Here is a 12066-nt window from a genome sequence, read left to right as displayed (position 1 = left end):
AACACACAAGTGCGTGCAAAATTTCAGATCACTAAGTGCCCAAATGATGACTTAATATGGGCAGTTTCCAACAGAAAACACTCTATACTTCTGGGAGTTAGATGACACATAGGAGTCTATATTATAATGAATATTGCCAGTGAACCAGGAATGACAGTTAACAAGTAACACACAAAGTGGAAAGGTAAAATAAACAATGACAATGAACCTCTTTTTAAGAGGCCAGCCAGTACGAGTTCCTACAACTTTGGTCAAATATTAAATGTCCTTTGCCGTGTTGCTATGGTACATAAAGAGTAGATTGTGTTCGACAGCATTTGCTGCATCTGCTAAAACCTCAGATAGACTAGACGACAAACACAAATTGAAATGTAAGGGGTTAAAAACTGATATTGGGTTAGAAAGTGATGCATCATTAGTGGTTCATTACAGTGAGAACAAAGTGGTGTGGGTTTACCATGTAACAGGTGACAATGGGTAAAAAGACAGTGCTCAATGTGCAGTCTAGCTAAAATTATCTCCTTGTAACGAGATGGACAAGAGGAATTTGACTGTGCTGTAGGGAAGGGTTTAATCTCCAATAGTTTGTTACCATAGAGAGATGACCAGTGCTCGTGCTAGAGTGATAAAACGTCTATGTACAGTAACAATGAGGAGACTGATTGAGGCGACAGAACTGATAAAAGGTATGGGTAGCAAAGTTGCAGCATTGGCAGCAGCATCATCAGTCTTGTTCTCTCACGATGTAACATATCCAGGAACTCTTTTGAATGACACAGTGAGCAAGTGAAGGCATTTCTGGATCTGTTGCACTACCTGGTGGTACATGGGCAATCACAATGCGTATGACAGACTTAATTGTATTGTTTATCTATCATATGTTTCTATTACACCCCATCAATGCTTGTATCATTGGAAGATAATTTACTGTTGAGTCCAGCATCGTAAGTTTGATGTCACAAGACAGGTAATATTCCATTGCAGTATGGTCATGAGCATGCGAGACACTGGTACATAGTGAGGTGGCACTGACAGGGATAAGCAGAGTGTTTGATGGTAATGTGATATGAACTATGCAAATGCAGATAGACTGGACGACAAACACAAATTGAAATGTAAGGGGTTAAAAACTGATATTGGGTTAGAAAGTGATGCATCATTAGTGGTTCATTACAGTGAGAACAAGTGGTCTGCAGCCTTAATTTACTAAGTCAAACTGCGGCCAAGTACTGAAAATGGCATTGTTGAAGATTTTCTCATTGGGAACTCCGTAATCAGCCAGAATGGGAAGCCCAGCCATACCACTACTGAGGAGTGATGTGTATCATTACATCATCTTACCGACGAATTATACTTAAGAATGAAAACCATAAAATAATTTATTGTAGAGAGGAACACAAATATTTTGCACATTTGTTATTCTATTTTCATGTGAAGAATCATGCCAAGGGATGACATGTGTCTTCAAGATGGTATGGGCTTTGGAAAACTCTGAGAGGTTAAGTCAAGTGCCAATTTGGAGACCAGAACAGTCTGCATAGCATCAAGTACGTGAATTAAGGTGGCATTATTATGAAAAGAATACACTGCTATTCACCCTATAGCGGAGACGTTGAGTCACAGATAGTTACAACAAAAAGGCACTGGTAGAAGGAGCCATAGTCTTTTTACCTCTCTCCTTTTCCACTGCATCCCTGCCCCACACGCACCCTCCATCTGACCTCCCAACTACACCTAGCTGCCCTGCCTTCCCTCCACATTGTCCCTGTATGCTCCCAGTCTCCGCCTTGTCATTGTATGCTCAAAGAAGTGACTGTTTTCCATCACTCAACCTTACACTGCAATCCCTCCCCTTCCCTGCCCCAGCCTCCTCCATACCCCCACTACCCAGATTGCTTCTCCCATCATCCACTGCTGCTCACAGTCTGGCATCATCAGCCAGAGACTGTGGTCACGTGTGTGTGTTTTTTGTCCAAACCAATGAAGGTGTTTTTGGCCAAAAGCTTACTTGTTTGACAGTCTTTTTGTTGCGTCTATCTGTGACACAGCATTTCTGCTAAATGTTCAGTAGCAATCTGTTGTTGTTGTTGTTGTGGTCTTCAATCCTGAGACTGGTTTGATGCAGCTCTCCATGCTACTCTATCCTGTGCAAGCTTCTTCATCTCCCAGTACCTACTGCAACCTACATCCTTCTGAATCTGCTTAGTGTATTCATCTCTTGGTCTCCCTCTACGATTTTTACCCTCCACGCTGTCCTCCAATACTAAACTGGTGATCCCTTGATGCCTCAGAACATGTCCTACCAACCGATCCCTTCTTCTGGTCAAGTTGTGTCTCAAATTTCTCTTCTCCCCAATCATATTCAATACCTCATTACTTATGTGATCTACCCATCTAATCTTCAGCATTCTTCTGTAGCACCACATTTCAAAAGCTTCTATTCTCTTCATGTCCAAACTATTTATCGTCCATGTTTCAATTCCATACATGGCTACACTCCACACAAATACTTTCAGAAACAACTTCCTGACACTTAAATCTATACTAAATCTTAACAAATTTCTCTTCTTCAGAAACGCTTTCCTTGCCATTGCCAGTCTACTTTTTATATCCTCTCTACTTCGACCATCATCAGTTATTTTGCTCCCCAAAATAGCAAAACTCCTTTACTACTTTAAGTGTCTCATTTACTAATCTAATTCCCTCAGCATCACCCGACTTAATGCGACTACATTCCATTATCCTCATTTTGCTTTTGTTGATGTTCATCTTATACCCTCCTTTCAAGACACTGTCCATTCCATTCAACTGCTCTTCCAAGTCCTTTGCTGTCTCTGACAGAATTATAAAGTCATCGGCAAACCTCAAAGTTTTTATTTCTTCTCCATGGATTTTAATACCTACTCCGAATTTTTCTTTTGTTTCCTTTACTGTTTGCTCAATACACAGATTGAATAACATTGGGGAGAGGTTACAACCCTGTCTCACTCCCTTCCCAACCACTGCTTCCCTTTTGTGTCCCGCTACTCTTATAACTGCCATCTGGTTTCGGTACAAATTGTAAACAGCCTTTCGCTCCCTGTATTTTACCCCTGCCACCTTCAGAATTTGAAAGAGAGTGTTCCAGTCAACATTGTCAAAAGCTTTCTCTAAGTCTACAAATGCTAGAAACATAGGTTTGCCTTTCCTTAATCTTCCTTCTAAGGTAAGTCATAGGGTCAGTATTGCCTCATGTGTTCCAATACTGCTACGGAATCCAAACTGATCTTCCCCAAGGTCGGATTCCACCAGTTTTTCCATTCGTCTATAAAGAATTCACGTTAGTATTTTGCAGCCGTGACTGATTAAACTGATAGTTCGGTAATTTTCGCATCTGTCAACACCTGCTTTCATTGGGATTGGAATTATTATATTCTTCTTGAAGTCTGAGGGTATTTCCCCTGTCTCATATATCTTGCTCACCAGACGGTAGAGTTTTGTCAGGACTGGCTCTCCCAAGGCTGTCAGTAGTTCTAATGGAATGTTATCTACTCCTGGGGCCTTGTTTCGACTTGGGTCTTTCAGTGCTCTGTCAAGCTCTTCATGCAGTATGATATCTCCCACTTCATCTTCATCTACATCCTCTTCCATTTCTATAATATTGTCCTCAAGTACAATGCCATTGTATAGACCCTCTATATACTCCTTCCACCTTTCTGCTTTCCCTTCTTTGCTTAGAGCTGGGTTTCCATCTAAGCTCTTGATATTCATACAAGTGGTTCTCTTTTCTCCAAAGGTCTCTTTAATTTATCTGTAGGCAGTATCTATCTCACCCCTGGTGAGACAAGCCTCTACATCCTTACATTTGTCCTCTAGCCATCTCTGCTTAGCCATTTTGCACTTCCTGTCGAACTCATTTTTGAGACATTTGTATTCCTTTTTGCCTGCTTCATTTACTGCATTTTTATATTTTCTCCTTTCATCAATTAAGTTCAATATTTCTTCTGTTACCCAAGGATTTCAAGCAGCCCTCGTCTTTTTACCTACTTTATCCTCTGCTGCCTTCACTACTTCACCCCTCAAAGCTACCCATTCTTCTTCTACTGTATTTCTTTCCCCCATTCCTGTCAATTGTTCCCTTATGCTCTCCTTGAAACTCTGTATAACCTTTGGTTCTTTCAGTTTATTCGGATCCTATCTCCTTAAATTCCCCCCTTTTAGCAGTTTCTTCAGTTTTAATCTACAGTTCATAACCAATAGATTGTGGTCAGAGTCCACATCTGCCCCTGGAAATGTATTACAATTTAAAACCTGGTTCCTAAATCTCTGTCTTACTATTATATAATCTGTCTGAAACCTGTCAGTATCTCCAGGATTCTTCCATGTATACAACCTTCTTTTATGATTCTTGAACCAAGTGTTAGCTATGATTAAGTTGTGCTCTGTGCAAAATTCTACCAGGCGGCTTCCACTTTCATTTCTTCCCCCCAATCCATATTCACCTATGTTTCCTTCTCTCCCTTTTCCTACTCTTGAATTCCAGTCACCCATGACTATTAAATTTTCGTCTCCCTTCACTACCTGAGTAGTTTCTTTTATTTCATCATACATTTCTTCAATTTCTTCGTCATCTGCAGAGCTAGTTGGCATATAAACTTGTACTACTGTGGTAGGCATGGGTTTCGTGTCTATCTTGGCCACAATAATGCGTTCAATATGCTGTTTGTAGTAGCTTACCTGCATTCCTATTTTTTTACTCATTATTAAACCTACTCCTGCATTATCTCTATTTGATTTTGTGTTTATAACCCTGTATTCACCTGACCAGGAGTTTTGTTCCTCCTGCCACCGAACTTCACTAATTCCCACTATATCTAACTTTAACCTATCCATTTCCCTTTTTAAATTTTCTAACCTACCTGCCCGATTAAGGGATCTGACATTCCACACTCCGATCCGCAGAACGGCAGTTTTCTTTCTCCTGATAACGGCGTCCTCCTGAGTAGTCCCCGCCCGGAGATCCGAATGGGGAACTATTTTACCTCCGGAATATTTTACCCAAGAGGACGCCATCATCATTTAATCATACAGTAAAGCTGCATGCCGTCGGGAAAAATTACGGCCATAGTTTCCCCTTGCTTTCAGCCGTTCGCAGTACCAGCACAGCAAGGCCGTTTTGGTTAGTGCTATAAGGCTAGATCAGGCAATCATCCAGACTGTTGCCCCTGCAACTACTGAAGAGGCTGCTGCTCCTCTTCAGGAACCACATGTTTGTCTGGCATCTCAGCAGATACCTCTCCGTTGCGGTTGCACCTATGGTACGGCTATCTGTATCGCTGAGGCACGCAAGCCTCCCCACCAACGGCAAGGTCCATGGTTCGTGGGGAGGAGTAGCAATCTATCCTGTTCATAATACTGTCATTATTCCATCTTGGATTTGCCATTGTTTGATCTAAGGTTAAGTCATAAGTTAGTACACATAATTTTGAGAAATGATTAAAAATTTTATACATACATGATGTATATTGTTCAACATCTTAAGACATTAGATTATGAACAGAAAGCATAATGGAAGCTTGTTTTCATTTGAGTGGAAAAATCAGTAAACAGACTTTTGCCTATTGCGTCAATGAGAATCATTATTAAAATAAAAAAAAAAAAAAAAACATCTCCATTCAAAAAGCGTAACACTGTGGTGTGCTATTTGCAGTTTTACCATCATAATCCCATAGTTTGTTAGGATTAAAATGATACTGTGACAGATACTGCTGAACATTACAGCCATATGCTCAAGACTTCCTCAGTTTCTCAACTGCCTGATTACATCTACTCTACTCCAAAATCTTTCTTTACAAAAGGATGATACAACCCCAAGCAGTGCATTATTGTCAATGGATCTCATTACCAATTTTCCAGGAGTAGCCATTTGACATTTTTGTGACATCATAGCCCTTGACCACTTTTGTTTGTGGGGATACCTCAAATCACATGTCAGCAGTCACACACCAAACTTCTACCACTGCTATGCCATCTAAGATGGTGCAGGTAATGTGAATACTCTACTCTGTATTACAATAAGTTAGGGTACACAAGAAATGACTGTAGGAAGGAAGGAGGTAAGATTTGGCATTAATATACCGTTAACAATGAGGTCATGAGAGATTTAGCATGAGCTCAGATTGGGGAAGGAAACAGGCCATTCCTTTTCATTCCATCCTTTGCCTTAAATGATTTAGGGAATTTAGGGATAATACAAAAAAAAAACCTACACCTGGGTGCTCAGACAGGGTTCTGAATGACTGTCCTCCACAATGTGTATCCAGTGTCTTCCCAGTTCATTAACTTGCTACAAATATGTCCATAACAATATGATGACGAGTTAACAGAAACCACAGATGTACAGGACTACCTAAATAAGAGGATTAAAATCTTACTCAAAGCAGATATGAGCAGTTTCTGGGTTGGCAAATTTAATATTACCTCAAGATAAGACATGAAACAAACTAAAATTGACTAGTTACGTACATTCACACAGAAAATTGCACACACATCAGGAATATAATCAAAAGAATTTATCCAGAACCTCAGCAGAATCTAAACAATCATGGCAAAGGTCATCATTTGCATTAAGATTGAACACACTGCAATTAAAAGTATTTAAAACCTACTTACTTTGACCCTGGTTTATGAGTATGCCCTGCAGTGTCAAGGCCCAACAAGTGCAGAAAGAAAATAATTTTATCACTGTGAAGTTTCTTTAATAGTTCCGGATTGTTTTGTGCTGATTTTATAAAATTAGAAACTTTATTAAACACCCATGTGTCCAAATGAATAGTGCTCTCCATTCCTGAGAAGTCTTCAAGTTCTGAGCCATACATGTCCATGAAAACATGGTCACCACTAGCACCTGCAATTACAATATAGCCAATGTTAAGTCTCATGACAACTACAGTCTAGGCCAACAATTCTCCAATGTAAGCTGTATATAATAGACAAAATCATACATGCCTAACATCATACAACTGTTTTAACAACTAATTGTAAACCTACAGTCATTTTTTTTATATTGCTGTAGTACAAACATTAATATACTTTAAAAATAAGAATTGTATCAAGTGTTAATATTTTAATTTGTTTTGCAGACATCATTATTTCATGACTTTCATTTTAGTGTTTCACAGATCATGTGGGTTTTCATGAAATGTGCTTTGGGAACACAAGGAAGTAATACATGTAACACAAGACAGCAATTTCGCGTAACTGTGCAACACAACAGCAGGAAGACAATGAACTAAGTGAATTGTGCTATTCACAGAAATTATCTTTACTTCTCAGTGAGCACAAGAATTCTCAAAGCAATATTCATTGCTACTCTTTTGCTGTCTGTTCACAAATAATCTTTTTATTTTACTACACTTATTCCCACAGCATCAAACTTTACCCTAGTCAACTTTGTCTTACTTATGACTTCATCCATCAGGTTTTTCTGCTTCACAGAACACAAAAATGTGAGGTGGAAAAGCCAGCGATTTCATGGCAGTAAGGGAGAGAAATCAGCAAATAAGTCACAACAAAGAGAACTCTTTTAGTTAACGCATGGCAGTGAATGCATCTGCAGTACGAGGACAATGTAGTCAGCTAAGACAATGCAGGAAAGCATGTACATATGTTTGTGTATTTTCAAACTTGTGTATGTATTTATTCACTGCTCAACACATCAACTACACTGTCGGAAATAAAAAATGAAACACCCTCAAGGACTGTGTACAGTGACACCAGGGTATAATATATGCACACTGAGGGGTTTTACAGTTAGTGATTAATTTGTCACGGTGATCAGCTATTAGATAACACTCACTGACTGTTACTGTGCACCCTCTGTTTGGACTCTACTGGCAGTAACTCAATTAAGTTTAGAGATGAACTGTGTTTGCAAGTGCATTCTAGGGTACAACCATGCCCCACTGAAGAGTATGTATTCCCTTCAAACAGGGTCAGTTATTTGAAGAGGGTTGCATTGTGGGCCTGTGGGAAGGTGGATTAACTTATTGGAAAAATGGACCCACTGTATTGGTGGCGTGTGACTTCTTTCAACAGTGGTCTCAGAAATGATCCCGCACCTGTAGATCAGTTTCTGGACATCCACATAACACAGATACGCATCCAAACTGACGCATTGTGAGAGCAGCAATAGCCGACAGGACATAATCCAGGAATGAAGTCCAGTAACACATTGCACCAGCTGCGTAATCATAGACCATTGGGAGCCATATACTTGCAGCAGGATTAAAATTATGTGTAATCTGGCCAAGCTACCACTGACAGCACAACACCATCAAGCACAGCTCCTCTGGTGTCATGAAAGCATGAAAGAGTTGACTGGAGAATGGAGTGGCATGTGTTGCCTTCAGTGATGGGAATAGGTTCTGTCTGTATGCAAGTGATTAAGATACAAGTGTATGGTGTACTCCTGGTGAGCTGCCTGTTACTCAGTGCATTCACCCACGACACACAGATCCCATCCCACACTTCACGGTATGGGGGCCCATCAGTTACACAACTTGTGGTCACATAGCACAATGTGTTATCCCTGTGCTACTGCATTTTTTTGACAGGGAGGTGATATGCTTTGTCAGGCAGGACAATGCACATCCACATTTAACACAACATGCTCTTCATGGTATACAACAACTGCCCTAGCTAGCAAGATCACTAGATGTCTTGCCACCTGAATGCATATGGGACATGATGAAGTCAGAACTTACTACTTCTCCAGAGCCTGTAAGAACCGTTGCTGAAATGCAACAAAATGCAGAAGAGGTTTGAGACAATCCATTGCAGGATGCCATTCAGCACCTAACGACAGTTTGCATGAGAGAATTCATGTCTGTACTGCTGCCAGACGAGTTGACCTCATCCTTGAGGGTATTGTGTTTTTTCCAGCAGTGTATATGGCAAGGAGTTACTTTAACGCTTTCCATTATAGATTAATAGGATTTCAGAAATGAGTGCTTGCAAAATCCAGTTAAATACTGATGACAGACCTGATTAAAATCAAGAAACTCACTACACCCAACCAATAAGTGTTTCTCAAAATACTACGCAAACAGCCTTCTATGACACACCATGCATTTCTTTCAATCAGACTAACTACCCAACTTTAAAACAGCAGTTATTTTATTTATTATATGATGGCAAGAGAAAAAAATACTAGACAAATATTTGCAATAAATATATACATTTCTATACAAACCATGGAAAGTCGTGCATGGGATGATAATGATATGAAAAGAGCAAATTGGTACTCATCACAGAGGGAAGGTATTGAGTTGCACACGGGCACAATGAAAAAGACTCCTTAAATATTAAGCTTACAGAAAAAATCCTTCTTTTGAAATAGAAGAAAACACAAGCACATTCACACAAGCACAGCTCATGCACATGAGCACTGTCACTGGGTGATGAAGCCTGACTGCAGTCATTTTCATTGTGCCTGCCTGGGTGTCAATGACTTCACTATGTATTGAATAGCAAACCTATCATTTTCATACTGTTATATTTCTACGTAGATACACACAATATCAAGTTCACAATGTGTTGATAGCCCTAAGTCCAGGTTTGAAACCCAGTCAGAAGCTTCTGTGGACAAATTCTGAATGTCTTCCATTGTTCCTTTGAATGCTCTGAGGGAACATTCAAATGTTATATAATATGCAATTCGCTTCTCTTTGCCACAGTCACACTGATGAATGGAATTCCATCCCCTTTGCTGTAGCAATATTCTAGGTCTGTCCGCATCAGTTCTGATTCGATTCATCATGCAACAGTATCATTGAGGGAGTTTTAATTACTTGGTGATACATCAAGGGATTTTGCTCCTACCACTGACTGCTCCAAGCATCTTACATGTTGAAATGACTATTCTGTGGAATGATTCTTGGGTGCCAGCAAGGTATTCCTGATCTCAATCACTGGGACTCTGATAATGAAAATTCTGAATGTATCGGTAATTCTGGATTGTTTTTTATATTCTTGTTCACATATTCAGTGATGACTGTGGTTTTCTTGTGAATGGTGGTAGAGTATTACAAAGAATGAGTAACCAGTGTGTGTTTGAGGAAGTGATGCACCCTGTGTCATGGCTCATTCCTCGACTGTGTGTTGATTATTTTAGTGTGAGCAGAACTTAGTCAGGTTGAACAGCATATTCAGTGACTGAGTATGAAATAGTTAAGGCTAATGATCTGAGGAGTGTTGCCATGACCCATGTGATTTCCATTAGCTTCTGGATTTTGTTGTTCCAAGTCTTAATTTTGGCTGCCACATTCCGGAAATGGATTTTGTATGTTAGTGATCTGTCTATGGTAAAACTAGTTATTTCAGGATGTTGCAGAGCTGATCTCTAAATGTGATGATATATTTATAGCTCACTTGTTTGTTCTGTAGAGCTATTTTCCAACCACACAGAGCATTCTTCTGTAAACATTTGCTTCAAGTGGGGACAGCTTTGGTCCATATCAGGTACTACAATTGACAGGAAATTAATTGGATTTTGGTGCCTCACTTGTATCTATACCTTTATGTTGTTTTCAGGTCCATCGAATTGTAAAACAGCCCTATTCAGTTACAGATTCCAAAAAGGCAGCCTTTGTTTCGTTATCATGAATAAGGAAGCAGACACAAATTTCATTCTGTTGACTGACTTCATATATGTGCACTACTTCTTGGAATTTCTTGACAGTTCTGTGAAAAGACTTTTTTTTCGAGTTTGTAAAATGCTCCTCACAAAGTCTTCCTGACAACTCTTTTCATTACATTTCAATTTTGTATGTCCACAATATTCTGAGTCCTCCTGAATTTGTGGTGCTGCTCTCTCTACTTCCTTATAAATCCCTGATGCTATTATCATATCATGGTACAACTTAACTACATTCCTCTAACTTGCTTGCAAATACTCACTCAACAAGGGTCTAATAATGTTATTAACTTACAGCAGAGATCATCTGCTATTTCTTCCTCAGGATTAAATATTCGTAATTAAGTACACAAGCAATTTGTAATTTTCCATTAACCAGATTATTTACACATACACACTTTCCTTCATCTACATTTTAAACATAAATAATTAGCTAGGTAACATTGTTTCTGTGGTCACTATTCCCCACACATACCCAAATTGTGTCAGTGATGTTGAGTAACTCAGCAATCAGTACATCCCTCACGCTGATATTTTGAGTCAACTGTTTAATAAGCTTTTTGAGACAATCTCATAACAATGCACTCAGCACAGTTTTATGGACATCTCTACCCCCCTGCAGCACACACTGTCAATAATTGGGAAGTCTGGAAACCATTCAGCACATTTCATGTTTAAGAAACAGAATGTAGACATTTATACTGAAATGTTAGAATAATACAAACAGTGACTTACATCTTCGTGGGGAGAAATCACAACAGACATTCTGCCAGATTTGATCACAGGCCCATTATTGTTTTCACTATGTAAATGAACTACCAATTTATTTGAACAGAAGGCAGAATTAGTCCTTTTTTTTAGACAATACAAGCATTATTGCCAAGCCAATCAAAGTAGCATTGACAGAGAAAATAGTAAATGTTGTTTTTATTTAAGTTATTAACTGGTTTTGCACAAATGGACAAGATTTATACTTTGAAAAAATAAGTAAACAAAAAACTCCCAACTCTTCTAGTTTTGTACAGTCAAGATACCCCACCTATAATGAATGTAGTTTATCAAGAAAACTTAATAAACTGGGTAAATTCTTCAGTGTGCATATTCATGAAAACTTAAATTGAAAAAACAATACAGAAGACCTGCTAAAATGTTTAGAACCAGCTTTTTTTGCCATGAGAATAACTGACAACTTTCTGGACATATTTTGCATATTTTTATTCACTGATGTCCTATGAACCAATATTCTGGGATAACTCATTACTTAGGCAAAAAGTGTTCATTGCACAAAATAAATTAATTAGTATTATTTTTAACAAAGAGATAGAGGGGCTGGCCAGTACTTACCTCAGCTCAGTACAGCCGATAGATACACAAAAAACAACTGAAAATAT

The 12066-nt window shown here is 39.0% G+C and overlaps 1 protein-coding gene across 1 annotated transcript in view; it reads right to left on the bottom strand.

Moving 5' to 3' along the window:
• The window catches only part of LOC126272171 (GPI ethanolamine phosphate transferase 1), a 292386-nt gene that overhangs the window by 153159 nt on the left and 127161 nt on the right, over window positions 1-12066 (bottom strand). Inside the window, exon 4 of the mRNA XM_049974812.1 lies at window positions 6652-6886. Coding sequence (XP_049830769.1) covers window positions 6652-6886 — 235 coding nt within the window. The remainder of the gene's footprint in view (window positions 1-6651; window positions 6887-12066) is intronic.

Source organism: Schistocerca gregaria, chromosome 5 (genome assembly GCF_023897955.1).
Source record: "Schistocerca gregaria isolate iqSchGreg1 chromosome 5, iqSchGreg1.2, whole genome shotgun sequence".
Taxonomy (NCBI): domain Eukaryota; kingdom Metazoa; phylum Arthropoda; class Insecta; order Orthoptera; family Acrididae; genus Schistocerca; species Schistocerca gregaria.
This window is presented reverse-complemented; position numbering and strand designations above follow the sequence as displayed.